This window comes from Arvicanthis niloticus, chromosome 2 (assembly GCF_011762505.2).
Source record: "Arvicanthis niloticus isolate mArvNil1 chromosome 2, mArvNil1.pat.X, whole genome shotgun sequence".
Lineage (NCBI taxonomy): Eukaryota > Metazoa > Chordata > Mammalia > Rodentia > Muridae > Arvicanthis > Arvicanthis niloticus.
Window position 1 is genome coordinate 12515721 of NC_047659.1, and position 22969 is coordinate 12538689.

The 22969-nt window shown below is 45.9% G+C and overlaps 1 protein-coding gene across 1 annotated transcript; it reads right to left on the reverse strand.

The window, feature by feature from the left end:
• Positions 1 to 517: 517 nt before the first annotated feature.
• Stom (stomatin) lies at positions 518 to 22963 on the reverse strand. Its single transcript, XM_034494048.2, has 7 exons — positions 22795 to 22963; positions 12083 to 12186; positions 10978 to 11050; positions 9696 to 9778; positions 7487 to 7690; positions 6306 to 6440; positions 518 to 2570 (listed from the first exon to the last, which is right to left on the reverse strand). Exons 1-7 carry the CDS (start codon positions 22853 to 22855, stop codon positions 2376 to 2378), a joined length of 855 nt encoding a protein of 284 aa, XP_034349939.1. The 5' UTR covers positions 22856 to 22963; the 3' UTR covers positions 518 to 2375.
• Between the last annotated feature and the right edge of the window lie 6 nt (positions 22964 to 22969).

Below are 22969 nucleotides of genomic sequence, written 5' to 3' on the forward strand. Positions count from 1 at the left end.
GAGTTACAAATAGTGTGGGTGCAATTCCCACCATGTGGATGCTGGGAATTGAACCCAAGTCCTTTGAAAGAGCAGTCAGTGCGCTGAACCACCAAGCCATCTCTCCAGCTCCCAGAGCCAAAGTTAAAGCCTGCCTTTGTTAGCTGATTGACAACCTGCAACAGACACTTTAAACCTTCAACAGTGGCTCATTCCCTTGGAAAGAAAGGTTTGCTGTTAAAAGGAAATCTGAAATGCACTTGTGGGTAGCCAGGCCTGGAGAGACTGGCGGGACTCACAAGAAACAATGTACTTAAAAGCACAATCAAACAAGTCCTTTGAGTCCTTTTTCTTTGTTCTATCCTGGCCAGTGCTGTAAACATGTGGTTACAGACTGGACCAACTCTTCTCTGTCCTGAACTGGAAAATCCAACAACCTAAAACCGAGTTAAAATTTAAGGTCCCTTACAAGTATGAATGCAAAGTCCAGTGAACATCTTCAAAACAGCCTCCGTGCAGACAAACAAGACTCACAAAGTCAGGTCACAGGGCACGAACTTTATTGGACACAGCTGAAGAGGGGGTGAGTGGAAACCCTCACACACACCAGCACCCCTTCCTACAGGCTTGCTTTTCTCCACCCCTCCCTGTGACTGAGTTTTAGCCTACTGATTACTAATTCACAAGGCACAGAAGCAAAGGCCAGCTGGTGTCTGGACGGGAAACTTACAAAACCAAGGGCATTGTTTCCTACGTCTGAGGTGTTTTCACCAGGTCACAGGGTTTCCTGGTCCTCAGTGTAGGGTGAGCCACTTCTCCAAACAGATAAAAAACCATCATTTTAAATTCAAAATGTAAATACAACTTGAGTCCAAGTGGAAGTGCTCTATACATCTCTAGAAAACCCAGCTGGGCTCAAGGCTTAGGATCAGGGTGTGTCATGAGCTCCACACGGGCCCAGGGGAGGTGTCAACAGTGCTACTGTGACGGGGAGCTGTTCTTCCAGGCTCCTCCAGCTGAATCAAGACCCTCTAAGCAAGATGTTGCAAAAGTCACCACCAAGCTTTCCAGGCCAAGGGAAGGATGTCACAATAAGAAACTGGTCTAGAGGGGTGGACCACTTCCTCTACTGGTATCAATGTTTTATATGAGAAAAAAAAAAAACCCACAAAACTAATCAAACATAAGCACTCTCCCTCTGCACGGAGAGCACAGCATGGGTGTCTGTGAAAGCTCAGTCACAAGCTCTGTGTGGTAGGAATTCCTCATGCTACTTAAGTAAGATTAGTAATTAAAATATATCACAGCATATAATAGTTAATAGTATGCAGAGAGCAAAGTATAATGGTTTTCTTAAAATTTTTGTAAAGGTACTTCAATACTTAAGCTAATCAAATGGACATAAAAATTTATCGATTTTTTTTCTTTTTACAATTTTTAAAAATCAAAATGATTTAAAAACCTGATCCATGAAGATAGGCACAAGTGGAAAAGTAGCACTTCTGTGACAGGAATTAGCTGCTTTAAAGGCCACACACAGAGAGATCATCAACTCGTGGACAGGAGGCCCAAGAAGGTTTTTAAAAACTGCACCTACTACTTTCAAAAGGATGAAGACAGGAGTGACCTTTGGTGTCGGGTCAGCATGAGGCTTTTTGTCGGCTCTGGCAGGATCAAGCAGGAGGAAGGAGAGGATTTTTCCAAAATACAGTTTGGGCTTAGAGTGGGTAGATGATCTTTGGGGGAAAATCCTTCCTTAAGATTCCCTGAAGGTTGAGGCGGTGGTGGTGCACGCCTTTAATCCCAGCACTCTGGAAGCAGAGGCAAGAAGATCTCGGAGTTCAAGACCCAGACAGCCAAGGCTACTCACAGAAACCCTGGCTCAAAACAAAACAATCCAAAAGATGCCCTGAAGGGAAGGCACAGGCAGCCAGAGAAGTGGGTGGCACAATTCTTCAGTGTCATAGAGCATTTACCTGGGGCTCAGGTGGCATGTCCAGGCTGTGTCCCTAGCCCTGACTTGCCTGCTTGCTCTTGGTTCAGAACGAGTTAAAGGAAGTCAAAAGATGGCCTCAACCTACTTCAGAATAAAGACACAAACTTAAAAAGTAGAGTATTGTATACAAATCAGCCATCTCTTTCTCTTGCTATTTACAAGCCAATATGTCTCTGCTTTGGGGCTGAGGATTAAGCCCAGAGCCTTGAACATGCTAAGCAAGTGCTCTCTCATCTGCCTTTATGACTCCTATCCATTCTAAGAGCCCCTCTATTGTACATATAGGAAAGGGAGGGGGACAGTCAAGCTTTCAGCTAATCTCCCCGTGAGTTAAAGGCTAATTTTGTCCCCATTTTACCCTGGGAAGCATTCAGCATAGCTCTCCATAGACCTGGACAGCTCAGTTATTAGAAGTCATGATGCCCTGCAACAGGTCGATGGGCAGAGGGAAGACAATGGTGGAGTTTTTCTCCGCAGCGATCGTGGTCAGGGTCTGAAGGTAGCGGAGCTGAAGGGCGGCGGGAGACTCGGTGATGACAATGGACGCTTCTTTGAGAGCTCGGGAGGCATTCATTTCCCCTTCAGCTGCAATCACCTGTGCAGGAGGAAGACGAGGTCAGCCGGCAAATAGCATGGTGCCACGTAGTGGTCTTCAAGTAAGACAGCATATGGGACTTGCCAGGAGCCCATCAATCCCTAGACACTCAGTTCCCAGATACTCTTTTTTCCTGAAACTGAACTGTGTAAGAATGTATCTGGCTCAAGGCATTCTCTTTTACTGCTGTTTTACTCTCAGGCAGGGGTAAAACTGAACAGGGACCAGCCGGGGGCGCGGCTCACAGCACTGCAAAGGGATGGCGACTGACTTAAATGTGACTGAAGTAGAGGAGACAGGATCTGAGTCCTGAGTCCCAATGCTGGTACATGTGTAATGTTATTAAATAGGGTAGAGGGTACCAGGCATTATACTGAACCAGGTAGGTAACCATGTTCTGAGGCAAACCCTGGTGAAGCATGATATACTCCCGCTATGTGTGACCGGCTCAGACTCTCTCCCTTGTCATCTCTTACATCCAATTGTACATGGACCACAGCTAGTTCATTTCCCTCTTCCAATCAATAAACAATTTGTTGGCCAGGAAGCCAGACCCACTCTGATGGACACACATTTAGTTCATCAAAAAGCTACTCTGAGCAAACTACCAAAGAGATGACCAGATGCCACAGGCTTTTGTTCTAGACGGAGCCCGAGGACACTTGGATGTGGAAAAGCATCTTCAAACAAAGCAAACTCCCTGTGGCTGGGCGGGTCTCTGGCCAAACACGCAGCCATTCCAAGTCAGCACACATGTCATTCACACAGACCACCAGGAATTCCCTCACCTGTTTCGCTGCTGGAGCCTGACCCACAAGTTGATCTACACACTTTACAGTGAGAGTTGGTAATGTGGCTAGAGGCCTGTCCCATACCTTTGAGCGACTTCTCCGGCTCAGATTATTTTGGGAGCAGTTCTGTGCTCACTTTTTTTCTGCATACTATTATGTCCTATGAATAACTCTGCCCTTACCCGTTCAACTCAGGATGAGGACTAGAACGCTTCCAGGGTGGGGTGAAGTGCTGCCAGGGCATGTTACTGGTGACGTCAGTGTGTGCCTGTGAGGTATATACTGAGGGGTGGCGCTACTGGCCACAGGTTCTGCCAACATCCAGCTTTGGTACACTTTGCTAGACTGTCTTCCAAAGTGGTGGTACCAATGGGCATCCCCACAGCAGAGCACAGGGCTCCAGTTCACACTGTGTTTTCAAGCCATCCTGATGGGTATCTGGTGTGGTATCTGCCTGAGACTTTGAATTTGAGTTTCCCTCTGCCTCATTAAGTTGAGGGCTTTTATTCTGAAGTCCATGTGTATGGGTCCCTTCACATACTATTCTCTCTCTTCTGTAACTTGCTCACTGAAGAGGCGGCCAACTTCTATTTCCCATGAGAACTTGAATGTGAGCTCACAGCTATTTCAGAGTTACTTATTTTACTAGTGTTTTTTTTTTTTTTTTTCTGAAGCAGGTCACACTGTGTGAACCCTAACCTTGGGGCCAGTGGGCCATGGGCCAGGCTCATGTCAGAGCTGTCAGGCTAACTTTACAGCCTCAGCCAAGGACAGCATTCTAACCAGCCTCTTTAGCTTGCTTCTTGTTATGAAGTGAAGAAAGCAACTGTTGAGAACTTTGTGGAAGGTCCATGGTGGGAGGCTCTGAAAGATTCGGGAAGGGAAGGAGGGGGAGTAGAGTGATCTCATCACTAATCAACCGTGGGACCTTGAGGAAATCACTCAGCTCTTTCAGGTTTCAGTTTTCACTGCCCAGGATGGCAAACATGTTTCATTTTTAGGGCTAACTCTGAGCAGCTGAGGGTTGTTATCTAGGTCCCTGCAAAGGGGTCTGGATGCCAAGTCTAAGCTCAGCGGAAAACAGCTCTGTAGTTAATTTCTGACAGAATACAAGGTGAAGATTCCTGGATTTTTTAATTCTGACACTCTATATAAGACATTATTATTCTATGTGGTCTAATAACGGGCTACTAGTTATTGTCAGACAATAAGGCAATTTGTACTTTCCAAATAACCGCATGGTAACAGGGAACATTTAATAACACTGCACATATATTTTAGTTCCCGAAAGTGAGAGATTTGCAAGGAAACACTTGAGATTTCTGCAACGTCACCATGAGTGTACTTGAAAGACATGAGACATTCTGGCTGACAGAAACTCCTCCAGGCACCCTGTCAACAGGGTACTCCTCTCTTTGGTACCGGCTGGCTAAGAAATTATAATGGCCAGTCTGTGGCTTAAACAGGTATCCAATGAGATGGACGGGGTTCTATGGTCAGCCAGTCACCAACCACTGAGACTTTCTAATGATGACAAATTGGCTTGCCCCTGTGTTTAGGAGATCTGTCAAAGGCACAGCAAAACCTCTTATGAAAACTGCTCTAGCTATTCACAGGGTGGGGCTGTGTGGCCATGATCAGATGTGGCCTGGTCCTTGTTGTACCAGAGAGTCCCTCTTCTAACAGGAAGCCTCTGTCCTTTACTGTTCCCCAAGGAATACAATGAACGTGGGAGTGAGAAGCCCTCCACCACGGGCTGTCTGCAGTGAGACAAAGCCCCTGTGCAGCCCTGACAAGGCCTGCCTGTACTTCCAGTCCTTGCGTTTGATGAGATACCTTCATATTTTGACACATTGTCATCTTACAGGAAAGAATTTTTGAGGTTAGCTTAACAAATATTTCTCAGCACTACCAGAAGGGCAGTCACTCAGGCAGGCTTAAGACAAAGGCGGAGATGAGAACAGAAATAAAAAGAAAAAGAGTGCCGGGTAGTGGTGGCACATGCCTTTAACCCCAGCACTTGGGAGGCAGAGGCAGGTGGATTTCTGAGTTCGAGGCCAGCCTGGTCTACTGAGTGAGTTCCAGGACAGCCAGGACTACACAGAGAAACCCTGTCTCGAAAAAAATAAAAAAAATAAAAAAAATAAAAAGAAAAAGAGAAGGAAGATGTGGAAAGGAACAGGAGGAGGAAGGAGACAGCAGCAAGGAAGAGGCCCCCGGGGGAAAGAGGAGGAAAAAGGCCAGAGTAATCGAGGGACTCACGATGGAGCAAGCTGACCACTGTCATGTGCTCTGAAAGTCAGCCTGCCTTGATTAATGAGTCGGAGGTGGGGTGAGGTGGGGGCTGTGGCTCACAGGCTTGCGGCAATGATACAGCTCTAATGGACCAATGTTTCCCTGAGACCCAAGTGGAAAGGCCAAGTACAGGGAAGTGTGTGCAGTGTGGTTCCACCTGTGCTAATAGGTGCAACAACCTAAAAAGAGCGCAAGCACAGGACCAAGGGGGTGGCTCACCCCATAAGGTATTTAATGTACCATCTTGAGGACCAGACTTTGGATTCCTCAGCACTCATGAAAAAGCAAAGGGTCGTCGCACACATCTGTCTGTAACCTCAGTGTGGAGGAGGGAGGCAGGTGGCTCCTGGGGCCTTGCTGGCCAGACATTCTCACCAAATGGTTCAGAAAGGTCTGGTCTAAAAAACATACATTCATACAAACACACACACACACACACACACACACACACACACACTCATGCACACTCATGCATACACGCGCACACACACACATGCAGGGGCATACGCCTGTTTAAAATCAGAATTTGAGGTAATGGGCAGGGCTTTACTAAACATTCATGGCTCTCTTACTCTTTCAGTGAGAGTGTGGAATTTAAGAAAAGCAAACTAAAACAAACAACAGAACCTAAGCAAACAGAAAACGTTACCTTGGCTCTAGCTTCCCGGGCGGCTTCTGCCTCTGCGGCCATGGCTCTCTGGAGCTGTACTGGCAGCTTCACATCCTTAATCTCCACACGCTCGACCTTTATTCCCCAGTCATCAGTGGCATCATCCAGTGTACTCTGAAAAGAGAAGGGACAGCAAATGAGTCACTGTCGCCTGTCCAGATGCCAAGAGTGGGCACATTCACCAAAATGTGGTCTGGATCAGGTGGACAGGGTTTGGTGGGAGGTTTGTCTTCAGAGAATCATTGTCAGAGGCATGCCGAAGCAGGGGCTGGAGAGTGATGGAGGAAACAGATCTGATTCTGTGACTAACGTGCTAATGTAGGCTGGCAAGCTAGTAAGGGGCCATACAGGAACTGTTATTTGTAGTCTCCACTGCAGCTGTTCCACAGATTCTGCCCTGGTCACGAGCAACATGAGTAATGCACAAGTGAGCAGCCGAGGCTGTGGTCCAGCTACTATCACAGAGTGGTCAGCCTCAGGCTAAGTTTACAGTAGACTGCCTACCTGATGGTGCCATGTAGGCTGGTCTCACCTTCCTCCTTTACAAGGGCAGGAATGAACAGTACTCTACCTCTGCAGGCTGGGACGGCACCACACACACATTATGTATTTTTTAGCAGGGAGTTGGTAATAACGCTGAGGAAGAAGTGCAAGGCCCACCTGGGCTGCAGAGCAAGTGACAGGGCACTCTGTGGTATAGCGTGATCGATCACCTATTCAAAACTAAACAAACCGCAGAGTTTAAGCATGATGAGACCTCTATGGAGAGGAGTTTGCATTTATAGTGCGGTAACTTCATTGAATAAGCTATTAACATCTACGTCACAAAAGACTGGAAAGCAACATAGTTACATGGGGACTCATGTCTGTAGGTCAGAGCTTCAGCAATGATTACACTATAGTTATGCAGAATAACCCCCAAGCCATTACGACTTATGAGGAGGATAATATGGATTCGGGGGTGGGGGTCAACAGAAGGAATTTGAAAACAGCATGCACCTGAGTGCCATGAACCCACAGGTGTTTGTCTGAAAATATTTCTGTAAAGTCTGGAAACCTGAAAAGGAAAGAGGGCGACCATCCCCATCCGGGTGAAGGGTCATGGCCTCAGCTTCAGTTCTCTGGCTCTGGTTAGCTAACCAGCAGTGGGCACTCCTCACCTGCATGTGGTGTGCGATCTCTTCTCTGTCAGAGAGGATTTGAGACAGGTTCTTGGTGCCCAGTGCATTCCTGAGGGTAGTTTGTGCCAAAAGTCGGGTTGCCGAATCTGCATTGGTGATATTTGCCACAGCCAGGGTTGCGTTCTGAACACGGTAATAGACCACACCATCCACGCTGATGGTCACCGAGTCCTTAGTGAGGACCTACAAGAGGAGGAAGGCAATCGAACACCTGCTGGAGCGTCATCAGCCCTTAAGCAACAGCTGATCGTCCTGAGTAAAGCACCAGAAGGTTATCTGTCCCCCTTTAGAGATTTAATACGGCTCTGTTTATCCAAGCCCACAGATTCATTCAACCTCGCAACAAAATCTGAGATGCCACTCAAAAGCTGACATTGTCCTGGCTCATTTCTTCCCATCATTCACATGTCTTTTCCATGGACTTCCTGACTCTTGCTCTCAGGCACATCCACTCTGCCTCTGTGCTGTGATACACTGAGGGGTATGCACGAATGGATGCCTCTGCTTCTCCCTTACATGGTGAGTTTCTTAGGGGCGGCTCTTCTGTCTCTCTAGTACTGGCAGTATGACTGACACATGGTGGAGGGTCACGAGGTAAGAAACAGAACTGTAATGAGGCCCTAGGACATGAGTGACAAATTGTGCAGCTGTGGAGCCCGGAATCTGAGCTGGGTGGGCTGTAGCGGGCTGTAAGTCATGTGACCTGCTAACCCTTCATCTGTAAGAAGAGGCTGGCAGCATTGCCTCCTAACTGTAGTTCTTCCCATCAAGGGGGGCAGTGTCCTGCAGGAAGTCTTTTGAAAGCATCCCCAGCCAAGTCAATGAGAAGTAACAGTAACTGCAGAGCCGCTCTGAGGCCTTAGCTCTGCCAGGCACCAGAGCAGCGCTCTCCTTTGTTTTGAAATCTAAACCACCTCTGACTCAAGAGAACAGGGGCATTTGTTAACAAATCTTGTGAGACCATCTCTCGTAATGTGGTGGGGAAATGAACGGTACTCACAGATTCCTGTCACTGTGGCGGTCACAGCTGCCACCGCTCAGCGCTATGGTGTCTCTGAGCACTGGTTATTGTGGGCAGTGTTTAACTTAACTCCCTCTGCAGTAAGATCCCAGGGGCTGGGAAAGAGCTGCTTGCCAAGTTCCAATCACTCCAGGTTGGCAGCTTGCAGGGAACGAGAGCAGTGGAAGGCAAGGCTCACAGCCTCATGCCAGATGCCCACAGTGTTTACACAAGGAAATGCCACAATTCCCAGCCCCTCAAGGGGGTCCATCTTCCTAAACAGGGAAGCATGCAGAAGATCCAGGATATTCTCAGGCTTCTTGTAAGGTGTGGGTGGGAATTATTTCTGCTTCACTGAGCTCATGTGAACTGAAAAGTCTGACCTTACCAAGTGCTTGGATCAGTAAGGGAGTGCCCAATCTGGCTTCTGGATCTTGTGACTTATGATAAGAGAAAGCAGAGCTCCAACACCATGCTGAGTCCCCGGACTGTGCCAGGGAACACTGCTCTTCCAGTTCTCCACAGCCCGCCCCTCAGCAGCCCGCCAGCTTCCTGTTTGCAATGGTTATTGTGCCTCCTAACATATGTGCAACAAATGCCCAGCAGAGTGGGTGTCCGGTGCAGCTATCCCTGAGAGGGGAAAGCACCAGACAGGGGGTCCCAAGAGCTGGGATCTGAGGTTTTGCCTTCTAGGAACTGGCTGTAAAGTCAACTAGGAGCTGTTTGTGCAGAAGTCTGAAAAGGCTCGAAATGACCACAGAAGTTCCTAAAATGCCAAATGAGCACTTTCTAATTCTTTTGCTTCTAACCAAATTATCTCAAATAAAAATGAAGGCCTTTAGAAAGGATGTTAAACTAGATTTTTCTTCTGTCTGAAACCCATGCAGGAGAGTTGTGGTCAGAATGGTGATTACAACTGTAATGCTAAGTCCATGTCCTCAGGCATCACACCGTGTCTCTAACAGTGACCAGCTCTCATGCAGGGCTTCACTTCCCGGTGCTGCGTGCACTAATCACTTCACATGCTCAGTCTTCCACTCACTCCTCACATCACCCCATGGCCTTACCATTACAACCTCCATTTTACAATTGGGAACAGACACAGAACCTGCTCAAGTCCCAGAGCTGGGCAAAGAGACGGCAGTCAGGGCCTCCCAGTGTCAGGCAGCCATAGTGAGAACTGCTCACCTCCTGTGGAGGAATATCGAAGGAGATGGTCCTCATGTCCACCTTGATGAAGCTGTCAGTGCACGGCAGGATAAAAAACAAACCTGTGACACAGGATCAGGGAGACTGATTAGGCTCAGCTCACCCTTGATCAGTTCTATGGAATAGCTGAGATGGCTTCTGTAACATAGCTCGCTCACTCGCTCGCTCGCCCCTCACCTCTAAGGACTTACTAGAGTTTCTCCCCAGGACCCATTGTCCTGAGTCGCAAGTCCTTGAAGCCTCTCAGGACTAGTCACTCTCTCTGTCTTGGGGTCCTGCATTTCTCAGCGGACACAGTTCCAACAGCCCCTCCGCTCGCTGTACTGTCTCCCCTACACTGCTCTGCAGGTGTCTTTGTTTCTGTCAAGAAGATCACTCTGTGGCTGGCACTTCTCCACGCCTCAGAACACAGGCAGGCCAGCCACAGCTGTGCATACAACTCTTTACAGAACTTGGAAGGCTGAGGCAGGAGGAGTGCTAAGGTTTGAGTGCACTTATGTACATACATCCACACCCACGCCCACACATAGACACATAATTTTAAAATAATGGTAAAGCTTTGTCTCAGCTTCTACTTCAGATAAATTTCTCTTCTCTGGGTCTCCTGTGCTTCTCTGTCAGGGCTCTGTGGCTACTGGTTCCTAACACTAAATGCAGGGTGTAGCTGTCTGTTTCTTTGTTGGTGTCTGACTGTTGGACAGCAAGGCCTTTGATAAGGGGACTGTGTTCTGCTCTCCCTTGCATTCCTAGAGGCTTACTGGGCATGGTGGCACGTCCCTGTAGGCCCAGCATCTGACTGACTGCAGTCCTTTCTTTGGTTGGGAACCTCCTGCTCAGCCTCTCAAGGCTATGGGCATTGTTGGCCAAGGCCAATAATAACCTAATCGCTCTAAACAGATAATACTGGAAAGAGTGGGCAGCCCCGGACTAGCCAGAGCCACTGCCCTTGGTATACAGCTTCTGCTCCAAGCAGAGGCCCCACTGGGGAACTCACATCAGTAATCAGCTCAGTCTCACAGACTAGAGAAAAGGCTCCGATGCTAAGAACTCCTGATGCTCTTCCAGAGGACTGTAGCTCAATTCCCAGCACCCACATTAGGTGGCTCCCAAATTCTGTAACTCCAGCTCCAGGGGGATCCCACACCTCTGGCCTCTGTGGGCACCTGCACGCATGTGCCCACACCCACACATAGACGCACATTAGGTTTAAAAAGTACAAAACCCCAACACTTTGGTTTCCAGACTGCAGTCTAGTACTGACCAGGTCCTTTGGCGCCTCCTTGCAAAATGCGACCCAGTCTAAAGATGATGACTCTTTCATACTCTTTTACAATCTGGAATAAAAAAACATGAATGAAAATTCATCACGATAAATACAGTTTCCATGCATAGCTTCCCAAGCACATCTCTGCTCCGACCAGGCTCAGTGCCTCCTTTGTTTGCCCTATTTCCTGACAGCATCTACACACAGTGTATCTGCTGTTTACTGTTTCAAGCACAACATTTATTTCTTACATACACACTCATCTTTATTATTATAATAGGGCAATAGATCCCCTGGGAGTGGCGATACATGCCTCTATTCCCAGGCCTTGCTAGGCAGAATCAGGAGGACAGTGAGTCTGAGCCAACCTAAACTACAAAGTGAGTTCAAGACCAGCCTGCTCTATCTAGGAGCCCCTGACCCAAACACAGAACAAATACTGGTTCTGTAACGCTGGGGAGCAGAGCACAGAGAAACCCATCTCCAGGCGGTCCTGCTGGAGCGCTGGCTGTCAGCATCCTGCTGACTCTTCAGGGTTTGTTTGCTCAGACAAGCTTACAATGCTTCTTCTGATTCCATTAGTTACAATAAAATGTATCAGAAAACGCAGGCAGCACATTCGCTAGTTTAGCAAGATGCAAATGGCAGATATTTGGCTAAGTGTTAGTAACTTTGTGAGAAAGACAGCTCTGCTGGGGAGCATTGCTCTGTGCCAGGTTCCGCAGTGAGTGTGTGGACACGGGCTGTTCACTGGGACTACCATTTTCTCCAGTTCTACAACTGAGGAAACTGCAGAGGTGTTGCTGTGAGGGAGGGAGCCTGCCGCCCAGCCCCGCCCTCCACCATCCTCGATGTATCCTCACAGGGTCGTCTCACAGCCGGACACAGAACTGTCGAATGGCTATCCTCACTGTGAGGAAGGACTGAGCAGACAGAGGATGGGCTTTAGGATTCTGCTGTAACTCATCAGCAGAATCTATCCAAAGGAGAGATGAGAGAAAAAGCACAGGCCAGTCTGGTCTCCATCTACCTGCCCCATAGATCACATGGCGTATGGAGGGGGAGCTGACCCTGCTTCAGAAGGGAAAGAAATGCGCTTTACCTTTATGCAAATCCATATTGATATCGGGAAGGTTATAAGTACGAAAAAGAACGAGACAGCCACCAAAATCCATCCACAAAGTCCCAGTTCTGCCTTGGGATTATCTGTTAAAAACAAAAACCACACAGCCTGTTACAGGCATGTCATCACTTTATCCCGGCTGCTGACTGGCCGAACTGTGCTTGGCGGTCCGCTGGCTTTACCTGAGTTTCCTTGTCTCCGTCTCACACAGCCCCCAAGCATGTGTACCAGGTCTCATCTCACATCACTAGTACATTACCCAGCAAATGCTTCTCAGATACCGCTTGCTTGTTTTGCCTCATGACGTGAGATAACAAAAATGGAGACTACTCAGCTTCTAAGAAGATCAAGTATAGTGAGGAACAAAGGCAGTCATGACACCAGAAGGTAAACAGAGGGGAAGGAGGGAGAGTGACCAGGATGGAGGTGAGCTCTGAATGGAATGGGGAGTTGACAGCCATTGTCAGCTTCCTAACAGAAAGGGAAATGCCAACAAAAAGGCAGAGACAGAAAGAAAATGGGTATTCTGTCTGAGGGCACAGCCTGACTCTAGATGACAACTAGGATCCAGGCACATAGTCCCATTACACTGTCTTTATACAAATAACTTGTGCACATGGTTGCCCTGGCTTATGAACCATCACCCATTTCCTGATTAGTGACCGGGCTGCTTCTGGCTTCTAGCAATAGCAAGAACAATGCAGAGAAGCTGTATCACAGTCTTGGGCTTCCTCCTCTTCTGCATGTAAACAGTGCTTTTGTCTGATTACAGATAGAATATGTACATGCCTGCTACAAAAAAGTGTAGCAGGATGTATAAAAAGGAGGGAATATTACCTTAAACCCAGAGACAGTAAATGTTTCAACACATTCTTCCAACCTATTTGCTGGCTTACACTAGATTTTAAAATTCAAATAAATAAAATTAGTAGCATATTTCCCCCTTCTATCTATTGTTCTTTTATATTTATTATTAGCATCATGAACTTGGGCTTTTCCTGTGTTTGACCTAAAAAATAAAAAAACAAAAAACAAAATTGTTACACTACTGAGATTTAAAAAGTCAAATGCGGGGCCAGCGAGATGGCTCAGCAGGTAAAAGTGTTTGCTGCCAAAAATGGAGAAACTTGAGTTTGATTCCTGGAACCTACACAGTAGAAGAGGACCGGTTCCTGCAGCCTGCTCTCTGAGCTCCACACGTGTGCTGTCACACTGGCACCGTGGCATGCATGCTATGCCATGCCTGCCCATGTGTAGAATCAAGCAGTTCTAGAAGTTAACACAAAAAGGTGCAGTGTCTGCTCTGCTCACTTCTTCCCATTTCTGCTTCCTCAAAAACAAACTGATCTTTTGTCTGCTCTTGAAGGCATTTACCTCCAGGGTCTAACTAACCTCCCCTCCTCAACCTGGGCTCTCCCTGCATTTTTGGTCTGAGCGGTACCATGTGACTTTCCACTGTAGGAGAGAATTCGCTCCTCCTTATCTCTTCCTCCAACACAAACTTATAAACTGCACTGTAATTCTAGTTAGATTAATAACCATCAATATGCCAGTCAAAGCTAAGCCATGTGGTAAAGTACAAACTAGTGTTCCTTTCTAGTACAATTTTTCCTTTTTTTTTTTTTTCCATTTTCTTTAGTCTGTTATAGTTCTGGCTGATTCAACCTTAATCCTCCATCCACAGTCTAAATTTCCTCTCAAAACATCCAGGCATCCCTTCGGTTTCTTCTCTGGATTGCACAGCTATTAGTTGGCAGTTGCCTTTTACTCTCAAGCCTGGGAATCCACCCGGCCTCTGGTGCAGTTTTTTCTATTTTCTGCGTCCAGCATCTTCCTCATTTCCGTGGAGCAGATGGGGACTGAGAGCGGCTGGCTGACCCCAGGCTTTTGCCATCACTTCAGGTGCTGCTGTAGTTTTAGAAGCGACAGGAAGGAACAGGTGTGCCTGGTGTGGTAAGTTACTGCTCTTGAGAAAGACAAAGGAGGAAAGCAGAAGGTTCTGGCTTGGGAACACAGGTGGTGGGGTGGGTGAGGGAGGGCGGAGAAAGGTGTTGGCAGCTAGAGAAAGCACTCTGAAATACAAGAGGGGACCAAGAAACACAGCTAGGAGTGTAGTTATGTCTGTAATGTTCTGACCTATGTGGTGGTGTCAGGGGACTTGGCACTTCTAAGTCACAACTCTTAGGGCACAGACACAGTCACTGGCAGAGCCTTGTGGCAGGGCCACTGATGCACTGCTTGTGGGGAAGTTCTAGCAAGTTTTACATGGATGGCAATACAGAGGTTTTAATTTTACTTTATAAATAAAGGAACGGAAGCAACGTGCCTTCCCATGGGACAATATGAGAGGTCTCCTACCAGTCAGACATTGTGTTTTTTAAATACTTTTAAAATGTGATTTAAATTTTAGAATCATCTAGTGAGCTTGTATTTGTTTGTTTTTAAATCGATTCTAGCTATGTAGCTCAGGCTAGCCTGGAACTCACATTCCCCCTGCTTCAGCCTCTGAGTTCTGGGATTAGAGGAATGCCCACCATGCCTGACTACGCTAAGTAATTTTAATTTCCATTTTGTGAATGAAGTAACAAAAAACGACACTACTTTCACCAGGTCATGTCAGGAAGGACAAAACCCTTGCCCTAAAGACTGTGCCCTAAGTCTCTTTGACTCCTCACTGTTAAATGTAATAGGTTGTCACTGAAGAAGTCTTAAGAAAGCAGTACTTTCTTAACATAATATCTGACCAGGAGACAGGGCAGGCAAGCAGTTTTGAGGATGAAATCTTATATCCTGTCAAAGGAAGCCCTTCACCTCAGGTGGACTTCCTATTTTTAGCAGAAAATCTCACGGTTCTCACTAGACATAGGTCTAGATTTTATGTGAACTGGATTCCAAAGACCAGCAAGGGGCCACAAATGTTTATCTGGTAACTTTTGGTGCTCTCAAAAACATCGCTGTAAGTCCCTCCCATTGCAGGCAAACTGCCAAGCTCCTGATCACAGTCCACCACAAAACCCCCAAAACAGGGATGGTTCTTAATCACGTTTTTCTGTATGGTGCTGGGAACCCTGCCTAGGGTCTTGACCATGCTAGAAAAGTGCTTTTCCATGAATTACAAATGCAGCCCTTCTTGCTCATTTTGATACTCCCTACGCACATCGCATATTCTGCAAAAACAAAACAGCACAACACCACCAGGGCTGACAGAAACTTAGTTTCTTCACTGTAAACGGACAGTGAGCATTAGATTGGTCTTCTGGAACTGAGATAACGCTCAGTAAACACCGATGAGAGTTCCTGAGACCTTCTACTGTACTCAGTAAAAAGAATATTCCGTACAAATTTCCATGATGAAAAATGGGAAAAGAGTACTTGCTCTTTTTGAAAAAAAAAAATCTTCTTAAAAATGAGTTAATTTACCACTTAACAGTCAAAGATCTGTAGAAAGTACATTTTCAAAGATGTCCTCATGTAGACAGGCCAAGGAAGCTTGACCAAGATCTGGGCCCAGGTTCCATCGTTACATCAAGATTCTTCAAAGCCCAGATAAGAACATAGCATCGCCAGTGAAAAGCAGCGAGTTAAGTGCAGTCTTGTCCATAGCAAAGGCTTGGCTACAGATCCTGAAGCAATTCCACGCTAGGGAAATGACACTGTTACACTACTTTCTTAACTCCTTTATAGTGAAATGGTCCCATTCTTAACCATAAAAATTCTCTCACATCTGGTCACAGTTTAACAAAGCGTATAAACCACATTTCTCAGGAGATCAGGTTCCATTGGGCTCATAAATGAATCTCAGTCACCCATGATTGCTGGGCAAATAAGAAAAAAGCAATTCTCAGATGCCCACCAGATTTCGTGAGCCTTGTTTCCTCAGAGTTTCTCAGTTACTATTTTAGGGTGTCTCCTTCTGTTAGCTTATGAGGTAAATGACAGACAAGTAACAGTCAATCAATATTCCTGAGATATTTTGGCTTAAATACCTGTCAATGCTTCACTGGGGAAGACTTCTGAAGATCGGAGATCTCACAACACTTGGGTGTAAACATTGCTTTGACAGGTTTTTATGCAGTTTCTTTTTCCACTATGAACCTCTTTTCTGAAAACTGGATTAAAAATAGAGTTTTAACTAATCAAAACTAGGTAGGACCTATGGGGTTAGAGCACTGGCTACTCCTTCACAGGACCTAAATTTGATTCCCAGCAGCTATGTGGCAGCTCACAACCCTCTTTAATCTGTCTCTTAGGAGGTAGAGGCAGACAGATCTCTGAGTTTGAGGCCAGTTTGGTCTACAGAGTGAGTTCCAGGAAAGCCAGGGTTACGATAGAGGAACCTTGTCTTAAAAAACCAATAATAATAATAATAATTATTATTATTATAAAATTATTATTATTTCAAAAGGACCTAAAATGCACACATACCCACACACTTAAATTTATTATTATTCAAATTGACCTCACCTCAAGAAAATTAATATAAAACCAAACTAAATCATAGAATGTAAAGTACAAGTTGTACGGTCACTTTTGTCGTCTGGCTACAGGGAAAGCAGAAGTGCTTACTTGTAAGCTCCTAGAGCAATGTTTAGAGTGGTGTATGATGCTATCCATCCTGTGTCAGCTGGTTTATTCTAAGATGAACTGGAGCTAGCATGACAAAGTCCTTGGTTTGAGTAAAGAATCCCATTCACCATTGAGATTTAATTCTTCAAAGTTCAAAATGTATTGGATTTCCTCTGCTGAGAAAGCCCAGAAACATGCCTTGTATCTAAAATTAGGGACTCAGAGTCTCACGCCCCATTGCACAAAGCGAAAGTGATGGGCTAACCCGTCCGTCCGCACTGCAGTATTGGGAATTTTATCTAAAAGATGCATGCCATGTAGGTCTAAGAGCACTTTTTTAAGCGGAAAATGGCTGTTGAAGAGCCTTGGCAAATTTTTACTTCTTTAGTATTTATATTCAAGATACAACTATTTCCTCCTCCTCTTCTTCCTCCTCTTCTTCTTCCTCTTCCTCCTCTTTTTCACCACAATCCCACACCAGACTGTTAGAATTCAGCAAGTGTTTTCTGGAAAGGGGCAAAGAGAAAACAGGTTTTGCCGACCACAGAGTCTGAGCAAATACTCAAGTCTACCAGGGCAGCATACAACGGCCATGGGCAACACACAGGTACGTGCAAGGACCGTGGCTGTGTTCCGATAAAACTTACTTATGTACACTGAAATGTGATTTTCATTTGTAGCAGAACATTGACCCTTTAAAAAGATTATATAAAAATGTAGAAGCTGGGGCTGGAGAGACGGCTCAGCCATTAAAGGTTAGGCTCACAACCAAAAATATAAGAGTTCGGTTCCTAGCACCCACAAGAAAACTGTAAAAGCTGGACTGAGGGAATTTTTTTTTTTAATGTAAAAACTATTAACAGAGGCTGGAGAGATAGCTCAGCAGTCAGGAGCACTGCTTGCTCTGGCAGAGGACACTCATCATAAAGCTCCTAACTCTTCCCGCAGATGAACTGCTAAGATATATGTAAGAGCATGACAATTTGGTGCCAAATTCCAATCCTACCACTCCATTTTCTTATCAGTAAAATGGAAGAAAGAACAGTACTTAGTTCATGGTGTTATGAAGACCAAATGAGAAAATCCATAAAATGTTTGATATTTAAGTATAGTCAAGCAGAACCACTATTACCAATTCAGCTATAAGGTAATTAATAAATAGCTTATAGGGTGTCTTAGTTAGGGCTGCTGCTGTGAAGAGACACCATGACCACAGCAACTCCTATAAAGGGAAACATTTAACTGGGGCAAGATTGCAGTTCAGAAGTTTAGTCTACTATCATCATGGCAGATGGCATCCAAGCAGACATGGAGGAGCTAAGCATTCTACATCTTGATCCAAAGGAAGCAGGAGACTGTCCTGAGCTTCTAAGACCTCATATCCCCCCTGCCCTTCATGACAGATTCCTTCTACAAGGCCACGCCTACTCCAACAAGGCTACTGTTCCTAACAGTGCCACTCCCTGTGGGCCAAGCATTCAAACACGGAGCCTATTCACACCACCACAGAAGGAATAAGTGGTTTTATTGGGTGACTTGCCTTCTGGGACCTGCATACCATGGAGAAAATATCAAGTCTAACAATCTGTTTGGGGATTCCATCTCAGGGGAAGAAGAGATCACATGTGGGGCAGTAAAGAGTCCTGAACTTCAGGGCATCTGCCACTGTCGTCTTTCCCACTTTCTCCTAATGTGAACTGAATGGGAAGTGAGTATATTCCTGTAAGTCTAGCCATCAGTAATCTTTTTTACTCTTTGTTTTCTCTATGAAGCCATATCATAATAATTCTTAAAACTTCAAAAGAAGACTCACATATATCTGTGGGGGTCCCCTAGACCACCACAGGCAGCAGAACGCTAATCTGTGGGAGGTAAGAAGACAGTTTGGTTAACACCACTCCTCAGTAGTTAGTACTGGCTCAAACTTTGAGAATCTGACCCTAGGTTGTTTATTTTAGGCATACTCAACCACAGCACAATTCGGTGAAAACATTTCCTGATGTTAATGAACTCAATCCCGTGTGCACAGTAAAGCTTAAGACATGGCTACGTGGAAACTCTCTGTGAAGCACATGTGACATCTTCCATAAAGATTGACTGAGATAAAGCACATGTGACATCTTCTATAAAGATTGTCAGTAGATTGACTGAGAAAAACAAGCTCACGATGAGGGTCTGCGGGAGGATCTGGCGTGGCCTTGGCCACAAAGATAGTGCAAAGATCATCAAGCTCTGACCTGCCTCTGCTCTCAGACTTCTTAGCAGAAAACAGGTTGTCCATCCCTCTCTCCTGGTTCCCTGGTGCTTATCTATGTGCACAAAGCCCTCTGTGACTCCTACATAGATCTTCTTATTTGGTACTTAAAATCCTGATAGGGCAGTAAGGTTATGCCTAACTGTACGATGAGGAACTGACTGACTCTGGAAGTCGAGGAACTTGCCTAAGTGACCCAGGTAGTCAGTGATGGTACTGAGCCTGCAACCCAGGCTTTCCATTGTAACACCACTCACTTCCCTGGACCACACTACCTTCCCTCAGTGCTCACTTCGGTAGACAACAAATTGGGCATCCTTTTTATTGTCTCATAATTGAAGGTGTTTTCTTGGTTATATCTCCAAGGCTCCATCTACTAAAATACCAAACACAAGCATGAGGTTCAAGTTTCTTTAGTAGTCCCAGAATGTAGACGGAGACAGAAAAAAAAGAAGGAACAAATGTGTTATAAAGAACTGAGGCACACTTTTATCCTCTTGATCCTCTAAAACTTCTCTTTGTTTTCATAAGGTACAATATACTTCCCTGCCAATCCTGTTAATACACACCTGAATAAGCAGACTGTCTATAGTAAGAATAGGTAGACTGCCTATACTTAAGAATACATAAGGAAAATGACTGCCACATCCTAAAATCAATAAACTATCAACATTTAACAAGATGATACACTCCCATTTCCTTTTTCTTTCAGCAAACATTTATTCATCTGCTACGTGCCTCATACTGAGTTGCTTTTTTGTTTGAGACATGGTTTCTCTGTGTAGTCCTGGCTATCTTGGAACTCACTCTGTAGACCAGGTTGGCTCAAACTCACAGAGATCTACCTGCCTTTGCCTCCCAAATGCTGGGATTAAAGGCGTGTGCCACCGCCGCCCAGCTCATCCTGAATTCTTACAATGAGGCAAAAAAAAAAAAAAAAAGTAACAGAAGAGACCAACTGACAATTACAACATCACACAATAAAAGTCACATCACAAGTATGTACAGGGTTCTAGGCAGATACTGCTATGTGGTCATAACAGGTTACAGGAAATTGCCTTTCTGTGCTCTCTCATTAGTCACTTCTGTATCTCTTTATCAATGTTTTACCTTTTTAGAAGCAGACTAGTCACTCTATCTTTTACGGTGTAAAATGTATGCTATTGAGTGACACTGAAATCTATTTTATCACAAACTGTATAAACAATAGCTTCTGCAGTCTTGGTCTTCCATTTGAGTTCACTTATTACCACTGGTGGTTTAATTCAGGTCAATTATTGAAGACGTTACAAAGTCCTCCCCAATCTGATCAACTGTAACAACTGAGATAAACATATCAGTCCCATGGTTCTGCTTGTTTCCAGGGGATCCTCCCGAGGGATCTATCTGTTGACAAGGCTCTTCTTTGCAACAACACTTTCCTTTGCAATCCACCTGCAGGGTTGTTCCCCTGCACACTGAACGCACAGGCTCTAGCTTGGCTTCCTTGGTTAGTCCTAGCTTGTCATGTTTATCTATGGAGGACCACTTCTCCACAAAGACACAAAGAGACAGAGTTGGGGCTTTGGAATTCCATGCTTCCATCAGTAGCTGTCCTCTGGAGTGGCTTTCTCTGGGAGGTCCTGATGCCCACTGATCCTCTAGGCTCCTTTTGTTTACTACCTCTTACCCTCAGTGAAGTCCTGAAGCTGGACGGGACCCCCTATTTTGGTACCTCCTTTATGAATACCTGCAGGATTGGGGAAATTACTCAGAAAGTCAGAGCCTGGGTTGGAAACCTGGTTCTGAATCTTTTCGGCTGTCTGCAATTTTATCACTCTGACTCAGTGTCTTTACTGAAAGACGGGGAATAAAGACATTTCCTTGTCCCAGGATTGCAATGAGATGTTTGTAAATCATTTAGCTATGTTTGGCAAATGACACACATTTGAGAAATTCTGTTTAATATGTTTTAGTAATAGATTTTTTTTCCTAGTGCTAAATCTTTGAGGCTTACCATTAAGAAAACAGATTCTAAAAGATGGGCAGGTCAGCTGCCTCAGCCCACAAAGGCTTTTGCTGTCAGCATGGATGGCCTCAATTTGATCCCTGGATCACACATGTTAGAGGGAGAGATCTTGCAAGTTGTCATCTGACCTCCACAAGATGGACACACACACACAATGCAAAAGCTTTTTAAATAAAAAAGTGACAAAACCAAGAAAATTTCAATTGTATACATACTTGAGAAAAAGCCCCATCAATTTCACTAAATCTAGATTTCTATCTAAAACAGCTAAGTGTAGAACCAAGAAAAGGGCTTTAGAACCTAAACTCAAACTGGTCTGTGACCAAGAAAATATAATGATCTTTAAGAACAGAGATTGAGTTTATTCCCAGGCAGGACTTCAAATCCACTTCCCATGCAGTGGTCTGGGTAACAGTGAAGGAGACCACCAACACACCCACACTGTAATCTAGGCACAGACCAGTACTGAAGAGGTATACTAGACACTTTTCTCCTGTCTTAGAATAAATTAAATTTGAATTTTAAGCCTGCGAGACTAAGTCACTAAGTATTAGGTGTGAGGACTCAACAAGACAACATTATAAAATACTCAGGATAGTGCTTAGCATATTAAGGGTCAGTTTTTCTATTACTCTCTTTAATTTTATTATACTCCCAATTGGGGGTAGGGTTAAAGTACAGAGAAAGATTCACGCACACATGCTTTCACAAACAATAGTGAGGACGGAACCCAGTAGGCTCCCTATTACTATACTCAAGAGTTGTCTGAAATCCTTGCGATATACCTAGGAGTTAAGGGCGGGCGCTCCTGGGCAAGGGGATGGGACTTAGACAGGACAACAGGCTGGCTTTGCAAATAATCCAAATGGATGACAGCGTTCTCCGTAGGATGATGGGAAAGCCCACTCAGCCTCCTAAATCTCTCCCACTGTGTCATCCTCCCTGAAATTCCATCTTTAGAAATAATTCCTTTAGATTAGTAAAGCTCCCGAGAGGACAGCAGGACTCCTGCGAGGTTTGTTTTCTCTTACTGGGCATCTCCCGACACCAAGGAGTACAATTTAAAGGCTCCAGGAGGCAGTTCACTCAAGAACTCTAATTTCTCCACGGAGGATAGGATGGGGCTCTGTTGCCTTCAAGACTAGGAAGACTCCAGGAAAATGGTGAGCACAGGGCTATTTACCTGGAAGGAGAGATATCTCTAAGACAAAAGTGGACACAGAATGGGGCAGACAACGAACTGGAAGGAAAGCCAGGGAGGCCTCCTTTCTTCTGCCCATACTGCCTACTGGGTCATTGGCTGAAGCCCAGACCTTTAGTATGAAGCTGATTAGTTTCCCGAAGCTGGGGGCGGCGGGAAGAGGGTGGGAGTTCTTCCTTGGTTCAGAGGAGTGGGGGATCATGTGGGGGTAGAAGAAGTCTGCTTGTTGGGACAGCTTCCCTTCCCAGGAGCTGGGGCAGAAAAGAAACAAGCCTCCTCTACTACTCCTGACTGCCAGGGACTGCCCGGGTCCGCGTGCACTGCCCGAGATAAAGAAGCGCTGGTGATAGGCACCTGGCATCTAGGACCCGAAGGATAAGCCAACTCTTGCCTGCCAGGGTGCCGAGAAATGGATACACGCCCATGCCGCGGGTGCGCCCTCTTGGCTGCCATGCAGGTTGCACCCCAGCACCCCCAAATCATCATCTACCAGCCCGAGAAACCAGGAGAGAAGGAGACGACGGCGGCTCTGCGAAGCGCACACAGCGCGGTGGAGACACGCCTTTCGGAACCCTGCGGTCTGCGGGGGTTCTCACGCAGGCGGTGGGGCTCGGGACCAGGGGGCAGGCTCAGGGAGGCTGTGCAGCGGACCAACGACTCACCTCTGAAGGACTCCGGGAGCCGCTGAGACGGTTCATGTCTGGACTGCCGTTTGTCAGACATACTGCTGGAGTCGGAGTCACTCCTGAGCTCAGCCTCCAAAGCCAGCTTTGCTGAGAGCCGTTAGCAACGAAGTGGCTCGAGCTCGGGTACAGTCCCGCCCCCAGCCGGCGGCCC

Excerpts from the sequence above, each read along its gene's own strand:
- Stom (XM_034494048.2), bottom strand. The coding sequence starts at position 22,855 with ATGTCTGACAAACGGCAGTCCAGACATGAACCGTCTCAGCGGCTCCCG. Across the intron at positions 11,051-12,082 it reads CAATATGGATTTGCATAAAG|ATTGTAAAAGAGTATGAAAG; the intron begins GTAAAGCGCATT and ends TTTTTATTCCAG. Across the intron at positions 9,779-10,977 it reads AGGAGGCGCCAAAGGACCTG|GTTTGTTTTTTATCCTGCCG; the intron begins GTCAGTACTAGA and ends CCTGTGTCACAG.